Source organism: Mugil cephalus, chromosome 20, assembly GCF_022458985.1.
Source record: "Mugil cephalus isolate CIBA_MC_2020 chromosome 20, CIBA_Mcephalus_1.1, whole genome shotgun sequence".
Taxonomy (NCBI): domain Eukaryota; kingdom Metazoa; phylum Chordata; class Actinopteri; order Mugiliformes; family Mugilidae; genus Mugil; species Mugil cephalus.
In genome coordinates this window covers 5,455,725-5,482,623 of record NC_061789.1, presented here as the reverse complement: position 1 = coordinate 5,482,623, position 26,899 = coordinate 5,455,725, and the positions used below count along the sequence as shown (strand labels likewise).

At 41.6% G+C, this 26,899-nt stretch overlaps 1 protein-coding gene across 2 annotated transcripts; it reads right to left on the bottom strand.

The window, feature by feature from the left end:
* Positions 1-5,798: 5,798 nt before the first annotated feature.
* On the bottom strand, positions 5,799-24,527 carry pih1d1 (PIH1 domain containing 1). Of its 2 annotated transcripts, none has more exons than XM_047572384.1 (11): positions 24,391-24,527; positions 23,066-23,148; positions 19,797-19,854; positions 19,489-19,677; positions 13,768-13,829; positions 13,590-13,671; positions 13,399-13,495; positions 12,456-12,482; positions 12,284-12,362; positions 11,345-11,488; positions 5,799-5,916 (listed from the first exon to the last, which is right to left on the bottom strand). In XM_047572384.1, exons 2-11 carry the CDS (start codon positions 23,141-23,143, stop codon positions 5,881-5,883), a joined length of 852 nt encoding a protein of 283 aa, XP_047428340.1. In that variant the 5' UTR covers positions 23,144-23,148; positions 24,391-24,527; the 3' UTR covers positions 5,799-5,880. The 2 variants fall into 2 exon arrangements, with proteins under 2 accessions (XP_047428340.1, XP_047428338.1); XM_047572382.1 differs by lacking the exon at positions 5,799-5,916 and adding an exon at positions 10,975-11,198 and having other exon boundaries at positions 23,066-23,150; positions 24,392-24,491.
* Positions 24,528-26,899: the final 2,372 nt, after the last annotated feature.

Sequence of the window (26,899 nt, the reverse complement as noted above, 5' to 3'; positions counted from 1 at the left end):
AATATTTTCAGAATGTACTTAGATGAACTAAAACAGGAGTGTCAAAGATATTGCCTGAGTGAATCATCCTGATGAGACCACAGGCTGACATTAAAGCACACACAAACATTCACAATGGGTGTGCGATGACACCATGCTGAGTTAACTGCAATTTTTCAATAAAAGTAAACAGCAAAAATATTGCCGGTAAGAGACATTTTCAGATCAAATTTCACATTATACAACAGGAAATCCATCATCTGCCTCTACAGACAGTCCCATCCTCCCAGCTTCTACTCCATGCTATCAACCTGTCATCAGTAAGAATTTATCGCGGCCTTGTGACCATTGAATTACTGAATTCACTGAAATTACTGAAATGTGAATGAACTGTCAGTCTGTAAAGTTGTTTTAATGTCTTTTGTTGCTCGCCATAATATTCTGGAAACAAATACTCTGAATGATTGACAAAGTTTTACTACCCAGGGACTAGACAAAGATCTTAACTATCTTTGAGGTATCTTAAGTAGAGATTGTAAATGTACTTTATTGACACACACACACACCCCCACACACACACACACACACACACACACACACCTGTTTGGTAGCCTCTACTTTTCTCTGAGTGCTAAAGTTAGCTAGTCTGACCTCAGACTGTTAGCATCTGTGTATGTGGCTGGCAGTGATCACAAAGGAACAATGTGAAGACTGGCATTTAAAAGCTCGCGCACACACACACAAATCCTCACAAGACTCCAATTAGCTGTCGGACGTTGGACAGCAACCTCTAAAGAAGGAAATGCAAGCTAGCTAACACGGCTGTGGTGTTGATGATTTTGATTGTTTGTTGAAGGCTTTTATGACGGTCTTTAGGACTAGGAGCACGGTTTAGCCAAGTGGGGACGTCACATTAACCCTTCAACACCTGAGCCTCAAAAGGTCCATCCGTTTTGGCCTTTTGCCCAAGTTTTAATATATAACAGTTCTTTAAAATTCACTGCATGTTTTAAGAGTGTAATAACCTTCCTAGAGAGGCGCAAGTTAAATTATCGTAATGATACCATAGTGGATGTAAAGTAAGACGTCTCTTCTTTCTAGGAAACTGTTGGAATTATTCCTACAGCTCAAACTGTGATCTAATTATCGTAGTCCAAAGTGCAGCAAACGTGCTACCGTCACCTTTTTTGTTAAAGCTAATTAAAGGGTTGATATTCAAGTGTAGATGAAGATGTGCGGTGTGTTTTTAGCTTAGCTACAACTCAAATATTATATTTCAAGAGGTTTCAGAGGTATTCATCTCTGAGATTTTTCGGTGGAGGTAAACGGGGCAAAATTACTCCATTTAAGAGTAGCTGAGACTTTGTGTCTCTTAGCTCACATTAAATTCCATTTACCTCCATTTTCTTGGTGTAAGAACAGGAGTTTAATTTTTAACATTAAACGATTGTTGCATCGGCTCGATGTTTGTTTGTGACTATGTCCAAGGTAACTATTAACTTCCATTCATTCAAGGACCTTGCTAAAACAAGGTGAAGTGAAGTGATGACAAAGACGATATGATAAGACAAGATACGACAAGATAAGACAAGACAGGACAGGACGAGATAAGAAAAGATAAGATTAAACTGTCCACTGCGTGTCCACGGTTGACACTACATCAATAGAAACCACCAAAATCTCCAAGAATGCTTTTCTATTAATTCAGTTTAGATTATATTTCATTATTACTGACGTCCCACAAGAGAAAAAACAAAACAAAACAAGGCAAAAGCAGACGATAAGAGAGGAAGACGTACCTGTATGAAAGTGTGGTGCCACTTAGAGCCACGCAAGAGACAGACAGACGGGGACAGACAGAGTGACTATTGTACAGCGACATGGGGAGTTTTATACAAGAGAGGCATTAAGTGTGTGCATGTGTCATCTGAATGACTGTGTGTGCTCGCATGCTGTGAGAATTAGTGTGCGAGCATACAGGAATAACTGCAAGTCTGTGTGCAGATGTGTGTGTTTGTGTGTGGTGTGTGATGCCGGTGGTGGGTGGGAGGGGGGGGATTAAGAGGAGGCCGAAAGACGAGCACTTCGCAGGATTAGGGAGAACAGAGGGATGACCTCACTGGACAAATGTTGGGTGGAACAGGGCAGGTGTTGGGGAGGGTGAGGAGGGGAGGGGGATGACAAAGTTAAGTGTGATGGATGGAGTTTATTTTTGAGGAGGTGGGTAAAAAGAAAAATTTGGAAATTCAGCTGGAGGATGGAGTTTGTGGTGCTTGTTTTGGGCATCAACCAGAACCTGGCCCCTGGACACTTCAAAAGGTCTCCTTCTTCTACTGTTTGCTACAGTCAGAACTGTGAAAAACACCAGAAGAAGAAGAAGAAGAAGATGTAGAGGAAGTGAAGAAGAAGCAGAAGAAGAGGGTGAAGAAGGAAAAGAACAAGAAGAAGAAGAGCAAGAGGAAGAAGAGGGCGAGGAGGAACAGGAAGGAGAAAAAGAAGAGTAGCTGAGAACTCATAATAATGGTTTCCTAAAGGCCAAATAAAAATATTACAGGATTAGTTTCACCCATTGAGGGTTGTCAGAATATTAGGTTCCAGAAAAACATATACTTCAACAAAGCCTCTGAAATGAAAACACAATCTCTCGCTCAAAAAAAGCCAAACACTCAATATCATAACCATCACAGTGCTAACAATGACAAAGGACTGTTAAAGTGAAGGTTTTCACTGGCGTAGATAACAAACTGGCAAGTGTGTGAAGAGTATATTAGATGACTGGTTTTAAATAGTAAAGCTTGCTCATGAGTCCGGGGCCAGATGAGTGGAAAGTGCGGTCGAGGTTTAACTCTTGATGGATGGCAGCCACGTGCCAGATGAGAGCAGGAGCAGACCAGTGCTGCCTTTGGACGGCCGAACTGCGCAGTGGAATTCCACTTCACTGCCTTTCCAGTGTTGAGGCCACACGCCAGGACGCCAGAGCCTGGTTAATGCACCATCTGAAGTTGGACAGGTCAGAATGGTGTGACTTTCCCTCTTTAAGTGGAGGCAAATGTGGAGAAACATAATATGAAGAATATGTTTTTTTTCTTCATTAACGTAAAATGTGAAGTAGAGTTAAAGGAATTACACAGGATAACAAGGTTAAGCAGGAACGTTAAGGAACAACAAATCAACCTTTGGCACAATCTGAGGTAGATAAGTCTAACTGAGGGGGACTGTGCTTTGCTTATCCATTCAAATGAAGAACCAGGACGTTACTTGGGATTTAACACCAGATGCAAACCAGACACTTTTGGCAACGCAAAACCCATCACACTCTTCCAAATCTGCATAAACTCTTTTGGCAAAATACACTTCAATACATTTCTGTTTTCTTTCTCGGTCCAACACTCCCACTATGTTTTTACATCCCTTCATTAGTGGTCAGAAAATTGAAGGCTAACCACTTAGCTCGTGAGAGTTTTGCAGTAGTTATGTGTGGGAGACCTCAGCCGTCAACCTATAACTGTCTTGGACCCTAACAACAAGTCGAGACAAGAGTATAGAGAATCAGTGTTTCCTCACTCTTGACTTTCCTTCTTTTTTTTTTTCCGATTTTTAGTTTAAGTTTGTTCAATGTGCTCCTTTCTTTTTCACAACCCCAGAACAGATGTGGACGGATTCTCAAACAGCAGTAGAGACAAGAGAAAAAACTAGAAAAGGGTGGAGACGGAGGGCAGTGACGGACGGACAGACGGACGGACGGACGGACGGTCCAGAAATAGAGAAGTGACCTCTTGGTTCGTTCGGCTTTTTCCAAGAAAGGGTTAGTTCTCCGCTCACTGAGAAAGAACTCGCTGTTACGTCTCTCAGCCTCAGGGAGTAAAATAAAATCAACAAGCTCAAGAACTTCTGGCAAGCATGAATGTGTATATTCTAAAAAAAAGAAGTATGTCCGCCTTTACCAGCTAGATTTAATCGAAGAGGACATGAATTAAACACACAAAACGCTTAGTGGTGATTCTGAGACAGAGAAGAAACCTGTTACCTGGAGACCGGAAATCTCAAATGAAAAGGAAGAAAAACAAGCTTTGGTTTGGAACAGCAAAGACAAAACTCTGTCCTCCCTCAACAGCTACTGTATCGCTGGGATTAAACAGGGCTTCTGTAGAGCTGCTCAGCAGGCAGCGGTCCAACGCCAGTGAAGGCCAAAACGTCCCACCGCCGCTTTGGGAACATGAGCTGTGAAAAACAAACTCGCGGCGAGGTTTTTATTCGTGGCAAATCATTCCATTAAAGTATCAAACTTTTCCAAACTTCGTCCACTTCGAATTCCAAGAATTAGCTTACACGTACACCGATCAGGCATATCATTATGACCACCGTCGTGTTGTTACGTAGGTCTCTCTTGTGCCTCCAAAACAGTTGTGACTCATCAGAGAATTGACATTGACATTGGGTCCTATGGGTTGAGAGGAGGAAGGCTCAGTGTCCCCTCTACAGATACGTGATCAGTTTGGGATCTGGTGAATTTGGAGGCCAGGTCAACACCTTTTCCTGTTCTTCATGTTCCTTAAGAGTTTTTGAGGTTGCGTCCTGCTGGGGATGGCTGCTGCCATCAAGGAGTGTCATTGCTATGGGGTGGGGGTGTCCGGTCTGGTCTGGTCTAGGTGGGTTCTACATGTCTAAGAAACATCCACACGAATGAATTCCATACATGGATCCATGCTTCCAACCACCACCCAAATCTCGAAGCTGAAAATGAGACTCGTCAGACCAGGCAACGTTTTTCCAGTCTTCTATTTTCCAGTGTTGTTGAGCCTGTGTGAACTGTAGCCTCAGTTTCCTGTTCTTGGCTGGCAGGAGTGGCCTCCGGTGTGGTTGTCTGCTGCTGTAGCCCATCATCTTCAACGTCCGACATGTGCTCAGAGATGGTATTCTATAATCCTTGGCTGTAACCCGTGGTTTATATGAGTTACTGCTGCCTTTCTATTATCTCCAACCGCCTTGACCATTCTCCTCTGACCTCCAACTTCAACAAGGTATTTTCCTCCACACAACCGCTGTTGACTGAACGTTTTCTCGTTTTCATAACGCTCTCTTTATCCCTAAGGATAGTTGTGTGTGAAAATCCGAATAGATCAGCAGTTTGTGAAATACTCAGACCAGCCCGTCTGGCACCAACAACCACACCACGTTAAAGGTCATTTAAATCCACTTTCTTCCCCACTCTGATGCTCAGTCTGAACTTCAGCGAGTTGTCTTGACCACCTCCACATGCCGAAATGCATTGAACTGCAGCCATGTGATTGGCTGATCATTTGTGTCAACAAACAATTGAACAGGTGTACCTAATGTACTGGCGAGTGAGTGTATATTAGTTCTTTTTAGGTTTTATATTTCTCACTTGTTAGTATGGCAGACATGCAAAGAATGGTCTGATGTTTTTACTATGAATTTGAAAATATATATTTTTTAAAATATTCACAATTAACTAAAAACAAAGTGGATATTGAAACACTAAAAGCTCAATTGTCGCTTTTTCCACCAAAATTCGTATTTGGTTCCATTTCTGATGTCTAATTCTGAATTGTTCTGAGCATTTTACCAAATATAAATAGATTTTTTTTACACCTAAAAACTCAAAACTCTCTTTGAACTAAAGCCAGATCCATGACGACATCAGGCAGAAAGGAGAGGACTGGAGGGTCGGTCTGAGCTTGTTTTGTGGATGAAAACACAACTGTAATCTATCTTTAATAAAATCTACGTGAAGGATGTGTCATTCTGAGTCATGAGTTACAAAAAAACAACAAAAAAAAGCACAAAATACGAGATGGTAAAAAAGGAAAACACTTTTATTATAATAACACAAGCCGTGAAGAAAAGATGAATAAATTACTGGATGGTCCTTGTGCGGTTTCATGATGACACCACAGGCATAGTGATAGTGAGGATCTGGGAAAGAGAAACAGAAAGAAAACAGACGGTGTCAATTTGAGTTCATTCTGTGCCGTGTGCAGCCGCCCTAGTTTGTCTAATTAATCCCAGCTGGTTGCTGAAGAAGCACAAGCACTTTAGTATGGGAGGATCTATTTGATAGTTCATGTTAGGGATGGATATTAGCAACGAGTTCACGATACGTATATCGATATTCGAGTCACCACACATTAATCGCGATATTATGATACTGTGATATATTGCAATATTCTACACAGTTCACTGAGAAATTTTAAATGCAGTACATATGTACATATGTTCATCAGATGACATCAGTGATAATTTATTGGACAAATTGAGTCAAAAAAAAAAAAAAGAAACAATGTTAATCCAAATGATGCATTTCCAATTTATTGCACTTACACATAAAAAGTGGTGTTGGAGGTGTGGACGTCGTTCGTGATCGGCCCAAAACATGACTTTATATATTGAGACATTCAAAATTGATATTGTATCGGAAGAAAAAGTATCGTGATATATCGCCATATCGATGTTTTTTCCCCACCCCTGATTCATTTAATTCTTAGAGGATGTGTTACTTACTGAGGTCACTACTGAGTAGTTCCATCTGTTCTTAGAGCCTTTTTAAGCTCAAACAGTTGAAACCAGAAGTTTACATACACTATATAAAAAGGCACATAACCTTTTTTTTTTCTTCCCACCGTCTAACATTAAATCAGATTAAAATTTTCCTGTTTTTGGTCAATCAGGATTACCAAAATTATTTCTATTTGCTAAATGCCAGAATAATGAGTGAGATCATTTTTTAAAGAATTTTTTTTATTACTTCCTTGTCAGAAGAGTTAGAAGTTTACATACATTTCATTAGTATTTGGTGGCATTGCCTTTTAACTGTATGACTGGGGTCAAACCTTTTGGATATGCTTAGGAGTTTTGGGACATTCCGCCCGACAAAACCGGTGCTTGTAGGCCGCCTTGCTCGCACGTGCCTTTTCAGTTCTGCCAATGAATCTTCAATAGGACTGAGATCAGGGCTTTGTGATGGCCACTTCAAAACACTGACTTTATTATCCTTAAGCCAGATGTTTGGATGGCTAGTCATTCCCATGCTGTTTACACTTGTGCGTAATTGAAGTGGCATGTGTAAATTGCACCCAAAGCTGAACCAGACCTGTGTCAAACAACGATTCTCTTTCTGAAAACTTGGCTGATTTCCTTCTGATTTCCCCATGACGTTACACAAAGAAACAGTGTGTTTCATGACTTCATCATCTGGGCTTTCCCTGTATCTAATCTTGTAAACTTCTGGATTTGAAGAAAGTAATAAAAAAAATGTCTGGGAAAAAAAAAAAAAATTCTTCATTACAAACCATGCAAGCTCTGGTCGCCTCAGCCACAGAAACATGTCCGAGAACATGTTTTTTGTAATATGACACATCATTGAACGAAAAGTAAGTAAGTAGAAAACAAAAGTAAGTGTGAGGTCAACTTTGAATGTGTTATTCAGATGTGTTTATGTGTTTGTTCCAGAGCGTAATGAGACCCAGGCAAAGGAGCTTTGTGACATTTAAGACGACTGTTTGATCATTAAATGGACAAACACGTAATGTAAATAGTTTTCATTTTTATCCTACATTTAGATTTTTTATTTCTTTATACAAAGTTTTGAACTCGTGCGTCTGCAGACTGTTTCTGTTTACTATTCCTGCTGGTCTCAGAGCCATTATGATATCTAAATCTAAATGAAGTCTAACCCAGCAAACTACTGTGAAAAAAGCTTGGTGACCAGATAAGACCACAGAAGAATTGTCTGGTTTAAATTGGAGACTAGTGTTTGGAGACTAAACATCAGAGCGTTCAGCGCCAGCATCTGGACCTCATGAAGTCTGTAATCATGTCCTTGTTTGGGTCTGTTCTGCTGCACAGAGGGTCGGACGGATCCCCACGAAGTGTTTGTAACTTGGAAATGTAGACAAACATCGGAACCAGCACAGACTGAGAGACGGGTTTTTCCCCCAGAGCTGTAAAATCCCATCATATATCCAAACTATTTGTTCTGTAATTATTCATCACATCATCATTCCTTGTCCCATGTTCGTGTCTAAATGTTTATCTTTTGACTCTCTCTTATCTCACTTTTTCTACTTTTCTCACCAATAAAGGAAAAAAAATAGGAATAAAATAAAATCAATCATCCCCTGACACCCCAACCCCCACCACGACCTCTTTACAAGTCAACGCAATGTTTGCATTGTATGTTTAAAAGGTTTGCTGCTAGCTTACTAAATAAAAATGTCTATACATAGTACATACATTTTTATTTCAGCAATTATTCAGTTATTCAGTTACACAGTGCTTTACCTTAATATTGAGAACATATTGAATTTATGAACAAACGTACGCTACGTCAGCATAGTTACTGACCAGCATTGGGACGAGGAATAGAGGAACCAATAGGAACCAATAGGAACACCCAAGACAGCAACACTCCGTAAAATGGCCTGTGATCGGTGGGAAACTATGTCAGTGTAAACACAGCAGAAGGAGGCACAGAAGTCAAAGGTCAGGCTGTTATTGAATATGGAAAAAATTACGTAAACTACGCTACGTGCTCACATAATGATAATGATCTTGATCTGAACCAGAAGGTCTTGTCATCATTGATAGTTCAATAAACAGAGGGTATGCATGGAGATTAGCGTAGAGCTAATGGAATTACATAAAATAACAAGGTTTGTTCAAAATAAACAGAGCTCTGCAGAGCACCGTCTCCTGAGACTTTTCCAGTGGCGCCATTTATATCTTCACCAACCCAGACGTGTCGGATTGGGACAATTAAGACATTTTCACCCAAGTTAAGTGCAGGTGCAGCCGGGCGTTAACAGAGGCTTTAAGTGAAATGTCCGGGCGACTAAAGGAAAATTTAACAATAAGAGGTAAAAAGGGGTTTTCTTTCTGTAAGAACAACTCCATCAGGGAGACGGCAGGAACTAGTGATGATCGGTATCGAAAGGCTGATACTTGCGATACCAGGTCTTCACGCTCTTAATTCGATACTCAAATCAAAATATCGATACGTTCGATACTTCAGTATAAAATAAATAAATAAATAAATTATGAAGCTATGATTTGAAATACACTACTTTTTAAAAGAAAAAAAAAAATATATATATATTACCAGACAGATTAGGATGTATTTACACAGTGTATCAGTATCGGATTGGTATCGCCAATACCACCCTGAAGTTTACTCAGTATCGGATCGGACAGGAAATGGGTGGTATCGAACATCTAGCAGGAACCTTAAGGAACAACAAATCAACCTTTGGCACAATCTGAGGTAGATAAGTCTAACTGAGGGGGACTGTGCTTTGCTTATCCATTCAAATGAAGAACCAGGACGTTACTTGGGATTTAACACCGGATGCAAACCAGACACTTTTGGCAACGCAAAAAACAAACCAGTTCTGATATGGCCTTAGTTAAACCAGGGGTGGTCACACCCTTCCAAAATTGCATAAACCCTTATGGCACAATACACTTCAATACGTTTCTGTTTCCTTTCTCGGTCCAGCACTCCCACTATGTTTTTACATCCCTTCTTTAGTGGTCAGAAAATGGAAGGCTAACCACTTAGCTTGTGAGAGTTTTGCAGTAGCTCATGTGTGGGAGACCTCACCCATCAACCTATAGCTGTCTTGGACCCTAACAACGAGTTGAGACAAGAGTAAAGAGAATCAGAGTCCAGGGGCCAGAGCGGGCGACACCAAACCTTATCCCAAACTGCTGGCTAAGGCTAAGGCTAAGGCTAAGGCTAAGGCTAAGTATGGTACGATTCACGTCGGCAGTAATGACCAATGGTTACGCCAATCGGAGGTCACTAAACTTAATGTTGAAGCGGTGTGTAAGTTTGCTAAAACTATGTCGGACTCTGTAGTTTTCTCTGGTCCCCTGCCCAATCTGACCAGTGACCATATGTATAGTCACATGTCGTCATTCCACCGCTGGTTATCAGCCAATGACGTGGCCTATGTTGATAGTTGAAACTCTTTCTCTTTCAGCCCGCGAGTTGCAGTCTTACACGCCTCTCTGCCGCTTCTCTAGTACTGTCTCAACTCCTAACTCCATAGATGTGCTGTCTGCTCCCAGATCTTTTAAACTAATCCGCTTGTAAACTCCAAGCATGCCTTTAAGACATAATGGCTCGGATGAAATGTAATTTCCTACTTTTAAACTCAGACAAAAGAGTCAGAGAGTCATTTTTCTAATCACCTGGTTTTGTTGGATGGCATTACCTTGGCTTCCAGTACTACTTTGAAAAACCTTGGTGTTATATTTTAACCGGGTTTTGTCCTTAAATTCTCACATAAAGCAGGTGACCAGGACTGCTTTCTTTCACCTTCGTAATATCATCAAAATTAGGAACATCCTTTCTCAGAGTGATGCGGAAAAACTAGTTCATGCATTTGTGTCTTCCACGCTGGATTATTGTAACTCGTTACTGTCTGGCTCCAAATACTCTTTAAAAAGCCTCCAACTGATTCAAAATGCTGCAGCAAGAGCACTGACAGGAATTAGCAAGAGAGATCATATTACTCCAGTATTAGCTTCTCTTCATTGGCTCCCTTTAAAATCTAGAATTGAATTTAAAATCCTCCTCCTTACGTACAAGGCCCCGAAAGGCCTAGCTCCATCATACATGAAAGACCTCATAGTACCATACTGTCCCAACAGATCTCTACGATCTCTAAGTGCAGGTCTGCTTGTGGTTCCTAGAGTTTCTAAAAGTAGAATGGGAGGTAGAGGCTTCAGCTATCAGGCTCCTCTCCTATGGAACCAGCTCCCAGTTTGGGTTCGGGAGGCAGACACAGTCTCTACGTTTAGACTGTGTCTAGACCGTTAAGACTTTCCTTAAGCAGGCTGGGTTGCAGGCTGGTTTTTGTGAAGCGTCATGAGACGATTTGTATTGTTATTGGCGCGATATAAATAAAACTGAATTGAATTGAAAAAGTGTTTTCAAAAAAAAAAAAGGCAACTGGACTTATAGAGTTTTGAGAAGACATTTAGCTGCTCATCCGAGTAGCTTTTTCATTTCTAAGGTGAGAAGTTTGAGGTTTAAACATCAGAAACTTGCATGACTCATTTCTTTAAGAAGCAGGAACTGGTTCCACAAATCGGCATTTACTGGATACGCACCTGCAATTAAGGCTTAGAGGTTCAGAGGTTTTTACATCCACAATGATCCTATTTAAACCTGAAACGCCGGAAGAGGTTCTGTCCTGTTAGAGAAAACATTTTATTGCTTGTTTATGCTGCACAAGGAGGTCACTGAGGGAACCAGACTGGGCACAGACTCCAGTCTGGGAAGCTCACACGAGTATCTAAACCTTAGCTGTATAATGGCACCAGTGTGTGGTTTGTGTACCTGTGTGCTGCTGTTGTACTGAGCCACACTGTTCTCCTGGTCCACCAGGAAGGGGTGGAAGACGTCCAGGTGGAAGAGCGAGGGCCGAGCTGTCAACACCAGCCGGTCCTCTCCAACGTCCAGGACCAGAGAGCGAGACGACATCTGCACCGGAGAGAACGTTTTAACTAGCTGAGACTCCACTGCACACAGCTCTCAACAGTCTCTCAGTGGCGCATTACCATCCTGTGACGAAGCAACTAGCTGCCGTGGATAATGATTAACCCAACATGTGCGTTGACTGGCTTTTTAGGCACTTTTCACACATTACACTCAGCTGCAGGTCTAGAGAAACCAGGAATCAATATCGTGGTAGTCGGTATCGGTATTAGGGCTGAGAGAGTTTATGGCTCCCATTACTGAACAGAACATGAACAAGTAAAGCGCTTCGACTGCAATCACCACACTATCCATAAATCAGTGGAAATGACTTGATTTTCCAATTTATACACTAAGATTAGATTATAGATGAGATAACAAAAAGGCCCATATTTATATTGTGTTGCACATGCTTGTAAGCAAGTTTTACAAGTGTTTTGATTTCATTTTATGTTTTTCGTTGTTAACTTCATTTAATTAATTATTTTTATTTATTTATTCATTATTATTTCTCTGTTCATTCCAAGGACGGTTATTGGTGTTGGAGGGAGGCAACGTTTGTTGTTTCTGGAAGCAATTTCACAACACAATGGAGGCACTTTGGACTGAATGTGGGTAAAGAAAACTTGGCAAATATGGGAAACAAAGTATTTTGAACGTTGCCTATACTGATTAAACCAAACAGAAGAAGTTAAAAAAATAGTTTTTAGATGATCTATTTATTATTAAACTTTAATATAGGCCAGTGTGACTTGTAAAATAACTGTGAGGATTGGTACAAATTTGAATCGTATGCCTCACCACTCCGGGAAGCTTTATTTCTGCTATGAGATACTCGGGGTCCCCAGCAGGAGGCTCTACGAGCAGAGAGAACTCCGGTCTGGAAAACAAACGAATGGAAGTTTCTTAGAAAAAGTTGAAATTAAATCTACCAAAAAAAAAAAAGAAAGAAAGAAAGCAACGAAGGTCTCACCTTTTTGGAGTTGCAGTGGGTTTCTCCCTTTGGTAAAATGGAAAGAGTGGGGGGAAAGATTTTAGTATATGACACCCATCATGAACACACAAATCTTTAACTCTCTTTTAATTAATCTTAATCATAATCATAATCTTTGTTAGTTAAGTCTGGAAAAACAGAGGACTAAAAAAACAGCTGTGATGAATACATGTTCTCATCTAATGTAATCCTAATGTAATAATAATAATCCTAAGTACAAGTCAAACGAAAACAAGCAGCTGGAGTTGAAGTTTCATCCAAGTCTTTGGCTTTTAAGGGCTTCTGGAGAATTAGGGGCTTAAACAGGAACCTCTGGAACGTGATAATCAGAAAGTTTAGAGCCCAACTCTCTACCAGTCTCTTAAAACCAAAGACTTGGATGGAACATCTTCAAGAAACTCAACATGTCCAGGTGCTCTTTTTCGTTTTTTCCTGATAAACCACAACCTGGCTGAATGGTGACGTTCAAAAACATACAACCACAACAATTACACCAACCAACCATAACATTATGACCACTGACATTTGAAGTGAGTAACGTTGACCATCTTGTGACAATTCAGTGTTCTTGTAGGACCTGGCATTCATTCATGTGGATGTTACTTAGACATGTAGCACCCACCTAGACCAGACCAGACCAGACCAGACACCCCCATCCCATAGTAATGACACTCCTTGAGGGCAGTGGCCATCCCCACCAGGATGCACAAATTCAAAAAAAATAGCACAAGGTGTTGACCTGGCCTTCAAATTCCCAAACTGATCAAGTTTGGAAGAACATCTTCTGTCCATTCTATGATGAGTCCGAACTGTTTTGTAGGCAACCAGGGAGACCTACACAATATGAGGAAGGTGGTCATAATGTTATGCCTGATCGGTGCATATTAGCCAGAGTGGGTTTAGGACCAGGGGGGCGACATACTGGGGCTGCAGCTCTTGAATCACGGGCCTGCTCTTCGTCCTGATGTTCTGCTCGCTAACCGACCCCAAAAACTTTCTGTTCTTCAGAATTTTCCAGTCTGCATTAAACAACAAACAAACAAATGAAATATGCATCTGCCCTGCAAAAGAAAGACTACAAACATGCACTCAAAGACACACGCCAAGACGTACCTCTGCTCAGCTCCAGATTGTATTTGTTTTCTAAACCCTCAACACAAACCAGAATAACAAACTGCTGGAATAACGGATCCTTCTGCAAGACACAAATGCAACGTGAGAATAAATTAAATTTTTTTTTTTTTTTTCATTTGGCCATTGAATTAGTTAAAATGAAAGCAAACACACACACCTGACACTTCTGAAAGAACTCCTGGCTGATGACAACGTCGTACGCTGTGCAGCCCTGAGAGTCTGAAACAGAGTTTTAAATTCAGTCGATCAAACACATGTTCAAACCAGAAATATGAGGAAAAAAGCAGTTGGGTTGTCGTTCCCCCTCTGTCTGCATCCCCATTTCCTGTCCGTTGACACTATCACTTTCATTAAAGAAAGAAAAACTTAAAAAAAAAAAACTACTTTAAAAAGCAGCTTGGTCACAAGTGAAAAACCCAAGTCGAACTTGTAGACTTTGGAATTTCTTGTGTGAGAACAACGTGCCATATAAATAAAGATTGCAGACTTCCAGCTTTTAGGTGGAAGTCTGGGAACCTAAAACGCCACCATATTTTAACCACATTTAGTCCTAGAGAATTAAAAATTCCCGTTTCCCATGACTGCAAACACTTTCATCTAAATCATCTGGAAACCTTGTGTGTAATCGGCCGTTTTTGACCACTTTTGATTTTATCTTTAAAGACTGTTGACACCGTTTCTCCGTCCACCAGACGTGCGCCAACGTGATGGCAATGTTAAGAAAAAGTTTGCTGTAAATTATTTCTAATGAGTCTAGTTTTACCTGGCCTATCAACACAATTTAAAAACTGGTGTATAATTTGAAGGCAGCACTTTCAAACAGAAGTTGAAACGTGGATTCAGTGACACTGCATCTTGCTGCTATGTCGTCTTAAACTTGTCATGTGATTTGGACGCTCCGGTGCTTCGTTCTCTCCACACTGCTCTTCTCAGTTTACACCAATGACTGCACATCTGGGGACCAGATCCACCCGGAGCTGCACTTATCTAACAACCCACAACAGAACAGTCCCTTCTCACAATGGATTAATTCAGTGTCCTGGGGTCTGTCCTGACCACATTCATCTCAGTGTGGTCTACTTTGCAATGATCACAGTCAAATTCTCTCCATGTGGCCAATACTAACTTATTCTTTAAATAACATTACAAGTGTCTTTGCCTCTCAGATACAGACGAGATGAGATCCAGACACGATTAAACTGTCCTGTCTACCAGAGATGGATGCATCACCTACGATGGCATCTAAACCTGCATGATATAATATGTGCGCAGGCGGCAACATGAGCGACCGACTCTCTAAGTTTTGTAAATATTCCTCTGAACAGACCGCGCAGACAATCCTGGATAACTCCTCCTTCCAACTCCACAACACAGTGGGCAGTCTAAGGAGGACCTCATTCCACCTAAATGCACCACAGAGCATCACAGGGGGGGTCATTCCTATCCGCGGCCATCAAACTTTATAACTCCTCCCACCGAGTGTTGGTCACTCTTAACTCTTCAGACCATTTTTAACGCATTTGTAACCACTTACCTCCTGTATATTGTGCAATACTTGTTTTTTTATGCATTTTGCATCTTTTGCATCGTTTTTCATATTTTTGTTATATTTGACTGTATCACCTTGAAGTATTCGGATTCTGATTAATAACAGAGCTGCATCGGCAAGGTGTATTTTAAGTAAGTCTAGCTTAGATATACGCAGTGTATCGGATTGAATTTCAGCCAAACCTGATCTTTTGTTGTTATTCGTTGTACGTCTTGCATGAACCAAAACCACGTACCTACAGCGCCAAAACGTCTTCCTCTCAAAAATAAAATAAACACTGGCTTAAAAGGCTGTTTTGTGGACACATGTTGAATGATTCCTTTGTTATTTTTTTTAAACAATTAAAATGTGTAGGAGTTTAAAAAAAAAAAAAAGAAAGGAAAAGGGAAGAAGAACAAGAAGTCTGAATTTCTTGGCACGTTTCTTAAGCTGGAAACACGTGTATAAACAAAAACAACGTTGGACGGAAAAGAGAAAAAGATAAAAGCTGAAGTACGTTCCTGCAGCTACAGAGATAACGGTGACTGCAAATGACTTTGTTTCAGTGCTTCTGTTGCTGAGAGATCTGTGCCAGTGGTTCAGTGCTGGAATTCAGTAAATAATGCACAGTCATAGGCCTGGAATAACGCGAGGCTTTTTCACCTTGTAAATGATCAAATCATCTTTTATTAAATGCTGACAGTAAATTTATGATGATTTATCGCTGGGTTCAATGCGGCCTTATCTAAATTTTATTTTTTTAGCTAGGTGGCAGCAGTAAAATGTGCTGCAGACGGTAATGAGGGGCAAACAGTATCAACAGTTTTCTGACCCAGGAAACTCACTGTGTTCCAAGTGAGTCTTTTTACTTATTTGAACTTGCCAAGCCTGCACAGATCTCCGAGGCAATTTCATGCAGTCTGCATTATAGTTGTATGTATGTATGTGAAAACTTTGAAAAGTAACTACATCTGGTGTCATTTGATTTAAAAAGGAATCTCATAGATAATACTATGAGATTTTGCTCAATCCAAGAGAACAGCACGTCCCTCTGCAGACCCCTGTTGAGGACTGTGACGACCCCTGTCGTGGGCGTCTGAATAGTGAACATGATGCTGGGTGTGTCTCAATACCTGTGTTTCTCTGCTCTGGAGGGCATTGTTTACTCATTTGTGCATCCAGTTGTGTGGATCCGGCTCTAAGGTGAACATGGACAGTTTGTCAGCTTTTTACGAAGCGCCTTGTGCTGTGTTTTTGGACTCATGTGAGAAGGTATGGGATTGTGGTGCAAGAGCGGTGGTTTCAGGATGAGTTTAAAATGCTGGTGTTGTTGACGTTGGCTAAGAGAGGTGGGTTTGAGAACAGCTTGTTACTGAGTCAGCGTTGGTGTCTGCAGGTCAGGTTAGTGTGCTCACATTTGAACAGCAAAGAGAGTTGTTGCGGCTGCAATTGGAAGTGGTGCGGGCTAAGCTGGGGGGGTTTGGACTGCGATACAGTGTCTGGAATGTCAGGTCAAGATTAATGAAGGAAATCCCGACACCTTCAGAGGCCAGGCAGTGGCCTGATGTAGATAGGATTCTCCTTCTGCTGGCGTACTCAGCTTTGATGGCACAGGACAATCTGACTTATTAAAAAAAGAGTGAAAACAGTTGTCCTCAAGGCATATCTGGCATCGCCAGAGGTTTAGACATTGGGTGAAGACTAATAAACAGACGAATGTGGAATTTGTGCATGACTTAACCACTCATTTTTCACCGTTAGTGTTCCGCAGAAAAAGTAAATTCATTTGACGGTCTGTGTGAACTAATTATTATGGAGCAGTTTAGAAACATCGCTCCACAGCACGTAGCCGGCCACTTAAAAGAAAGAGGACCAGCTACTGCGCTCAGAGCGGCCAAATTGGCCGATGTTTTTTTGCTAACACAAAAGCGTTGGGCTTCCCCCAGCTCCTGCCATGGTGTGCGCGAATGCACGAGAGAATATGGCGGTAGAGGTGAGTAACAGTTCTGGGTTTGAGCCTTTCATCGCAGACGCACAGGTTTGGTGGGCAGTGCCGAGTGTGTTTGTGTCAGAGTGTTGCGTGACACGGGGGCCCGACATTCTTTCATTGTGCAGTCAGTACTCCCTTTTTCTTTGGATACACAGACTGTTTTCGGTGGGTGTGCGTCCCGAGTTACCTTTGCCGTGCGTTACGATGCCTGCATTGCCTCCACTTGTGTCCAGAGATGAGTGGGTTGAGGCACAAAAGTCTGATGAATCGCTGTCTTCCCTGTGGGAGCAGGTTGTGCCGTGTCACCAGGTTGGCGAGGTAGCCCGGGGCTACTTTGTTCAGGGTGGGGTCTTGCACCGTAAGTGGTTGTGATGTTGTGGGAGCATCCGTGTTTCAAGTGTTGGTGCCATAGGATTTTCGTTCCCAAGTTTTGAGAATTGCACATGATCAAAGTGGTCACTTTGGCGTGCGTAAAACGTATCTGTCGGTGCTCAAACATTTTTTTCTGGCCGCGGACCAAGAAAGATGTGGCTGCGTGAATTAAGACGTGTCATGTGCGCCAGCTGACGGGGAAACCCAACCAGTGCGTAAAGCCGGCACCGTTGCAGCCCATCTCTGTGGTGAGTGAACCGTTGGAATACCTGATTATAGACTGTGTGGGGCATTTGCCTAGTGCCAAGTCGGGTTCTAAGTATCTGTTGACCATAATGTGTCAGTGTACTCGCTCGTTCCATCACCACCAAAGCGGTAGTTAAAGCGCTAGCACAGTTTATTACACTGTTTGGAATACCCAAGGTCATACAGAGTGATCGGGGGTCCAATTTTACCTCTCATATGTTTGCTAAAGTGTTGAAAACGCTGGGGGTGAGCCACAATCAGTCCACTCCATATCATGCGCAAAGTCAGGGTGTGTTAGAACGATTCCATCAGACGCTGAAATCCCTGCTGCACGCTTACTGTACAGAGTTGGATCGGGACTGGGAGGAGGGTCTCCCCCGGTTGGTGTTGGCGACGCGGTAAGCCGTGCAGGAGAGCACAAATTCCAGTCCAAACGAGTTGTTTTTGTGGGGCACTCGGGGCCCGGGCCGTTGGCAGCGCTGAAAGGTGGGTTGGTTCCAGCCGAGGCGCCTCGAAACCTGAGCGACTTTGTTAATGTCAAGTCTGTCAAGTCTTTACTGTGTTCCTCGCATGTGTTGGTTGGCAGCCCCACAAGGTGAAGACTAATAAACTGACGAATTAACCACTCATTTTCACCGTTAGTGTTCCGCAGAAAAAGTTTCAAAACATCGCTCCTCAGCACGTAGCCGGCCACTTAAAAGAAAGAGGACCAGCTCCTGCGCTCAGAGCAGCCAAATTGGCCGATGTTTTTTTTGCTAACACGGTTTTGATGAGGTGCGCGAGCGTGGAGGTGACAACAGTTTTACGCGCGGCGGTTTTTTCATTGTGCAGTCAGTACTCCCTTTTTCTTTGGATACACAGACTGTTTTCGGTGGGTGTGCGTCCCGAGTTACCTTTGCCGTGCGTTACGATGCCTGCATTGCCTCCACTTGTGTCCAGAGATGAGCGGATTGAGGCAAAAAAGTCTGATGAATCGCTGTCTTCCCTGTGGGAGCAGGTTGTGCCGTCTCACCAGGTTGGCGAGGTAGCCCGGGGCAACTTCGTTCAGGATGGGGTCTTGCACCGTAAGTGGTTGTGATGTTGGCAGCCCCACAACTTGACTAACAGTTTGTGTTGCAGGTTGACGCCCGCCCAACAGGCTGGTGCCATCCTACTCCAGGGAGGGGGCGAGGGCGTGTTAAAACCAGTGTGCTTCTTCTCTCGAAAATTCAACTGACACCAGGCCAGCTATTCGGCAATAGAAAAGGAAGTTTTGGCACTCATTTTGGCCTTACAGCATTATGAGGTTTATATGTGTGTGTGTGTGTGTGTGGGGGGGGGTCCAGGGCGCCTCTGCCTTAGAGGGCGAGGTTGGAGTGGGTCTTGTGCAACTGTGTGTTCATGTAATATTTGTACTCTGCTCTTGCGCTGTCTCCTCTTCAGCCTTACTCTTAAACTGCTTCTCAGGTACCGGAGTTGCCCGAGGACGTTTGCGGAGGGTGACAAGCACGTCAGGTTACATTATTGGATTGTTGACACCGTCACATGTTGACAGCTGCAAAATAATTATTATGTCATTCTCTATAGTGTATTTAGTATATGTATTGTATTTGTGTATCTGAAAGTTGCACTGACTCTACGGTAAATAAATTACTGGTAAACTCGCTCTTGTCCCTCTCTGTCTTTTGTTGCAACCACTGAGCCAGGTTGTAACAAGGACCTACCTTATAAGGCAAAGCTTTCCAGTCTCTTTAATCACTTACGGTTGTCTACTTCTGTGTGCGGCTCGCCGAGGCTCATGGGAACTCTGTAACCACTGGGATCCTCCGACTGGAGCAGCTCCACCAGCTCCTCTCTGGACAGGTCAGGAGGACACGGGACCGAGTTGGACTGACAGATGTTGATGAAGACCTTCTGCTTGTCTGGCTCGGAGAGAGTCTTCACACACATGCCTTTGGAGAGGAAAGACCCAGAGGGGAAAGAGAAACAAGAAATTATAGTAATACTTGCAACAATACTCACAAGTAATAGTTTCATTGATTCATTGATTCATTGATGTTGAGCAGCTTACCAGGATGTGGTCGGATCACTTTGGAGTCTGGATTTTCCGTCTGCATTGTTCCAATGGTCTAAATAGAAACGAACAGTTTGTTACAGATGTTTAATGGCTTTCATAAGCAGCTACACTATCCAATTTTCCAGTAAACTGTGGAGTACTATTAATGGTACAGATGGTGCTGAGTTACAGTTTACTCTTAATCAAAACACCGGTTTAATATTATCTTCAGAGGTCCTAATCTGTGGAATCAATTAGACCCACCGCAGACATCTATTTCTTTCTTGTACTGCTTTTAAAAAGCATCGGGAAACATATCTACCATTATTTTGGTCTAAATAACTTTGTTTTCACTGCTCTTTTTCTTTTTGGAATCAAATGTAGCTCTTTATGTCTAGCCTGCGTGTAATATGCATCCTCTACGGTAGTGTGGGAATCTGTTCATGCTTGTAAAGGCTTCTTTCCCAGCTGACACAGATTGACTGTTACAGTTTCCCAAGAAAATAAACTAAATTAAAGCAGATGTGTCTACGGCTGGACTCAGCATCCAACAAAAGTCAGAGTTGTTTCTAGGAGGTTTAACATCTGCTGGAAGCTGCTGGATACTGGTGCTAAGTGGACTACCGCCGCCAGTGTAAACGTCTACATTGTGTTTACATGCAGAGCTTAATCAAGCTGTGCTCAAAGTTCGACTTTCTCACTGCAGTCCTTGTCCCAGTTTACATGCAGAAATAACTGTTCTCCTCCTCCACACTAGGTGGCGATACATGTCTTTTCAGCGGGATAATACCACATTGATACTGATACAGAAGGGAAGCTCTGTAGTAGGGGGACAGCTGGAGTCCCTCAGGACATAAGACTCTACAACACCTCCCTGTGAGGAAACAACTGCCACTACTGTGTATAGGTATATCTGTTTCTATGTAATGATAAATAATAAATATTTATCCATTTATATATCACGGAGTCCTTCAGTACAGAGAGATGGTGAGAGACTCAGAGCCTGTTGTGTCTCTGACTTTTACAGACAATGAGAAATATTTACAGGTTCATCTAAACAGAGGAAGGGCAAATATGGAGGTGTGTTTCATGAGAAAAAATGTCTGAACACTCGTAATGCGCAATATTATTACTCCTCAGGGTTCAACGCTCTCACCATTCACTCCTTACTCTGTACTTTCCACAACCCTGCGCAATATCTGTTTGCGATTCAGAACCTTTTGCTGCATGTTATTTATCTTTCACACAGTCCAACTCTTTATTCTTGTTATGTTTCTGCCCAATGTGTGCTGTTACCAACTGCAATTTCCCCACTGTGGGACATTTCTGATTCCATTTCTAATTCTAATATTATTACACTCATAATAACAATAGAGGGGGAGAAGACGGATGTAAAACACACACTGCGTTCAAGTGGCGCTGGATCATTCACACGATATTATCATATATTATTAGATATATATTATTATTGTCAATACCTGTATACTTGTTAATTTTTCACTTGAGATGGTCAATAGGTGTTAATCAAGTCCTCCTATCTACTTAAACTCCACTTACCTTAGAGAGAATACAATGGATATATGAGATTATAAAGGTAAGTAGTAAATTTCTATTATATTATCTATAGATTACATTCCTTTTTAATTTCGTTTTTAATTGGTGACATCATCAGAGACTAGTCTGTGACTTTCATCACATAACAGTCAATTTATTTTTTATTTCTAAATCTGGCAAAAAATGTAAAAGGTGTAAAAAGGTGAGTTACACCAAACACACACGTAGGTAATTTCTAAATCAGATTACATTCTCAGGCTATTTCATTATTTTGAATATATTTGGGGTAAAGTTAAAGATACATTTTTTTTTTTAAGTTGCACACGAACAGCTGAACTACCTTAAACATCAAATAAGTATTCAAATACAAGTAACTAAATTAAGTCAAATGCAAAAGAAATGAATGAATCCTAAATTAAACGAATAAAAGGCCTTTAGAACTGCCTGCTCACGGGGTTCGAACTGTGTGTGGTCGTCAGCGGTCTGTCGAAGCAGCAGTGAAGCTGAACCACACCAGCAGAGTGCTGGGCACTTGTCAATCTGCCCAAAAGTTTTTTAGATGTGTTGCCTACTGTGTGATCTCACACAAACGTTTCAGCTGTGCGGCCAAACGCCTTAGAGGAAACAGATTGCCCTGTTTATTTTTTTTTAATTATCATAATTTTTATGTTTTAGAAAACTGAACGGTGGTCATGGAAATAATATTTCTCCATCTACTAGTTTGCATTTTCCATACTTGTGTAGATACCCTGAGTAACAATCCACTGAATCTACTGTGGATGTTATGGCTTCCTCTGAAGATCCTGCAGACGACCTACAAGCAATGCAAGAAATATTTTGGCTGCATCTCAAACTGTCTTGGTCCAAGTTATCTGCTGGTAATAGCTCAGACCGGGTGTGTGTCTTTATACAGAGGCATGTTTCACACTGCACAAGATCAGTTTTAAGTGCTTTTTCCTCTCAAACAAACAAAGAGTTTGTTGATTTACAAACATGTTCACTCGCTCTCTTGAAGCGTTCAATTAACTTTTACACATTCCATAATGTTAAAGTACGGGAAAAAAACGGTAAAAACACAAACTCACAGGTTTAAAATTCCCATAACCAAATAAAAAAACCTCAATAACACCACAGTTTGGCCAGAGAATTTTCCGTGTGGTTAATTCAACTGCATGATTATTTAAGAGGTTTAGAGAGATTTGTGTAGTGTACTCCGTGGTTAAACTGGGAACAGGGCCGTAAAAATAACAGAAACACACTTCTACAGTACTACAAACCACAGCCTCCGGAATAAAGGTTTTTAAAGCTCTCTCAGTTATCTACCAAAACCTTTGCTCCATTTGGAGCAGGGCTGTTGTTCGTTTTCACTAGCTTACCTCAAGAACTGGCGAGTAACTATAGCATGTGCACATGCATAAATCTCAATTTAAAACCTCCAATCTATTTGATTTATGAACTAAAACTGCATCGAATTAACTCATAAATTGTTCTGGAGGTAAAGGCGGATTCTGGTCACTGTAATAATGGTGTGTTATAGAAAGTATCCACCCTATTACACTGAGATTTTCCTTTTAATACTCCAGCCAGAACATTTAGACACTTAATTTTGAAGGTTTTAAAGAACAAAGAAATCATTTTTATTTCCGAGGTGTCTGCCGTGAAACACGTCTATTAACTGTCGCTGCTGTGGCTCCATGAGGCACGAAGGTTCAACATAAAAACAAACTGACCTGAAGGAGCAGCTGTTGATACAGTTCCTCTTGTTGCTGTAATTCCAGCTCGGAGTTGAGAAGTGAGGAGTCTGTCATTGCGACTGTAAAGGGGAAAAGAAAACACACAGTCAGAGAAGTCAAACGCACTCATCAAACCGAAACATTACGCTTCGGGACAATTAAAGCATCAGTGCATAATACAAAATAAGGGGAAAAGGTTAAACTTTGCTTACTGGAATATACCAGAATCACAGTCCAGCTGGATCGTTAGAGTGATTAAACTAAACAAGAATGCAGAACTTAGAATCTGAAAAAGGTGATTCCAATAACATCAAACTGCATCTTTTACAACCCAAAGGCTTCACCAGAGTATAGACTTGTTGTTGAACAAGAAACTAAGTTTTATATGCAAGGATACCAAATTGACAACAGAGGGCCCACTGGTGACAAGGGTCAACAGAAGCATCGACTAAGTGATAAACAAGTTGAACATAAACACACACCAGATGCCTCCCAATATTGTCTAGTTCTCCCTTGTGTCTCCAAAACTGTTGTGAGGGTGTCCTGGTGTCTGGTAGCACAATGTTGTTAGAGGGGAGACCTTTGGGTCTTTGTGGATCATTCAAGTAACATCCACACAAATGAAAATCATGACCAAAAAAGTTTCCCAGCAGAACACCAAACTGTCACAACGTGGTCAGTGTTAACTCCCGTCTATTGTCAGTGGTCATAATGTCGTGGCTGATTATTGTATATTAATACACTGCATATGTAAGTGAGGTATTTTTTTATGGGCATATAATCAACAGTACCAGTGTCAATTATTGATCTGTAGTGAAATTGCACTTTAACATTGCACAGTCTGAATGCAATAAAGAACGAGGTCAGACAGATTATTTTTATTATACTTATTTTTAGTCATGGAAAAAAAAAAACGCTGCTGCACAGTTTAAGCAACCATCTCTATGTTGTGTCCGAATATCAACAACTTGCTCGACATCAGTTTACTTTCATTTATACACGTTCTCTACACGACGCATGCGCAGAAACTTCAAACTGACACTTGCGCCCAAGATATAGATATATAACTATACCTCCATCCTAATGTTGGGTTAATTTAAATAAAACTCTTTCGTTGCCACCAAAGCGCATTTATACCTGCAATAAAAAACACCCTCTTTGTTATTTGTCTCATAATTTTTATGTCCATGTTGTTGTTAGCTTTAGCTTACTAGCATAGAAGCCAAATTAACCAAAGCGCTTCCCTGTTTGGCATAATTCCGCCCCATGCTGCTAATATATGCGCCCACATTCCCGACACAAATAAATAAATGTGTCTTTACCTTTTTTGGTTTGTTTTAAATCCGTAACCGGCTCCGAGAAGTGACACCGGTCTTCAGCGTAGCAACAACAACTTCCGACGAGAGCCCTTCAGAATAAAAGCATCGCAAACTGATATGTTCCCTTTCCACAAAAAAAAAAAAAAAAAAGGGGGTTGCTCCTGTTTTAATATAGTCAGCAGTAGTTAGATGCACCGAGATTTAGATCATGGGAACATCTGCACGGTCTGAAAGCAGAGTGATTCTATTAACTGTCTGCCAGGAAACTTATATCCAGTATCTATGTAGCTCTTTTATGTCTGTAAAACTACAACAAGCAGAAAAACAAATTGCAAAGGGGAAAGGCAAATTAAAGAGCCTCTAGTCCAGGGGGGTCCAGACTACGGTCAGCGGGCCGTTCATAGGCCATTCGGGTTTTTATAAGATGCCACCACATAAAGATGACAGAAAGTATTCCGCCTTTACCGCCTTTTGTTGTGTTATTTACATGATTTGTTGGTGTTTGCACCTGATGAGGTCACTGCTTTGCAGCGATGGTTAACAAGACAGAGAGGGGCAAAAAGAAACTTGCCCACCGATGGGAATCAAATATGTACATTGTGGTGGATGCGAACTCAGAGACACACACATACAGGATCCGTGACGCTGTGTCTGGACGAGAGAAGGTAGTTCCCAGAAACCTACTGATGCTGGCCAACTTCCTCCCTGTGATTGAGACGAGTAAAATGTCTGACTTTGCCTTGTCCATTCCTGAGACTGTCTGTGAGACTGAGTCATACCTTAATGTTAATATGTTATTTTTTTTTTCGTGGAGAGCAACAGAGACTGTGGTTCTCGTGTGTGTGCATAATGTCGTGTCATTCTGCATGTTTAGGTTGGAAAAAAAAAAAGTGTAGTAGCTGAAGTTTTCGATTGTCTATGGTTTGCGTGTGGTCCGTCAGGAAATGTCAGCCGACGTTAAGCAGCGACGGTATTTGCATAACTGGAGTTGCACACAGACGGTTCTTTTAAGATTTGTCCCAGCTTGTCTCACACCACTTGTCCAATTTGTTGTTATTCTCCCGAATATGCCCTTTCTGTGCCCACCATCACTATTTTTTGCCCATTTTGCATATGAAAGAAGCCTCTGCTTGCTTGAGGCACTTGACTCCATTGCTCTAATATCACCCCATACAAAATGCCAGTAGCACATTATGATGTATGTAATTAGCTCCGCGTTCCTACCGCAAAAGTGATAAAAAAAAAAGAACCTTTGTGCCTTGTTTGACAGAATAATCTATTCTTCAGTATTAATGTCCTCTTGTGAACCCAATGGAGTCCCCTAAGTTTACAACATCCCCTGCCCCAGTGACATCCAGGATCTTGCCAAAAGTTTTATATACAGTATGTGTCTTTGTATTTGGTTGATGTGTCTGTCATGCCATCGCTGCAGGCCTCATCAATGCATTTTGATATGCGGAAACGGAAGTCAACTCATTGAAACGACTGAAACTTTGATCATGTTGCGTACACGGTTACATATTCACACTAAAACAGCAGCTTCTGTGTTGGACAGGACAAATTACAAAGTGTATGAAAAATAAATGCCAGAATTTCTGTGTATTTGTGCAAAATGCTCGTCATTGATCTAATGGTGCGATTAATGTCGATTCGGGTTCAGGTCAGGAGGTCCTTGTTCTTCCTTGGACTTCAGATGGTTCATGCAACGTTTTGAGCTGTGTTTGGGCTCATTGTACTGTACAAATTCCTCTAATATATTATTTTGTAACCACTTACACTGATGTAACCTGTTTTTGCCATATTGCCCACTCCTCAGATTCACTGTCTGCAATTCTGCGTATGGTTTTCAACTTAAATTGAGGCTGTTACTCATCTGGGTCTTTCCTGAAGTTGCCGCTTCCTGAGCTGTTTGCAAATGTGACTCAAACTGAACCAAGCAGACCTCATTTTTCTTTGAGGCGAACTTTGAATTCTACATATAGCATGTGGTGTGCAAACCCCCCATCCGATCTTGTTGCTTGCCTTTGATACCTCCATGACTGATCCTGTTCTTGAACCAACTTCCTGCTTACCGCTCCCATAGGACTTTATGTTGTGTGTCCCTCAACTCCAGCCAGGGTTTCAATGAACCAACCTTTGTCAGTTGTTGTCATGTCTTAGGACTTATTCACACCAGAAAAGTCCGATAGTCATCAAGTCAATCACTTTTTTGAGAAGTGGACCAACCTTATAAACAACACCCAGTTGTGTTCCATAGCTGCTCAGTCAGTCAAAATTGTTGGCGGGATCTTGGGCGAAGGTTTTTGACTTTAAGCCGGCACTGTGTCGGAGTCCGGGCAAAGCCTGGCTCACACATTCTTTCGGCGTTTTAGCCGTAGACGTCGGCGTTTTTGTGCGTCAAGCAGCTGATATATGCTCTCCTCTGACCATATAGCAAGGAGCCAGTGCTCTCTTCTGTGCCCCACGTTGACCCAAGGCTCATTCTTGGTATAAAATAGAAACGAATGAATGA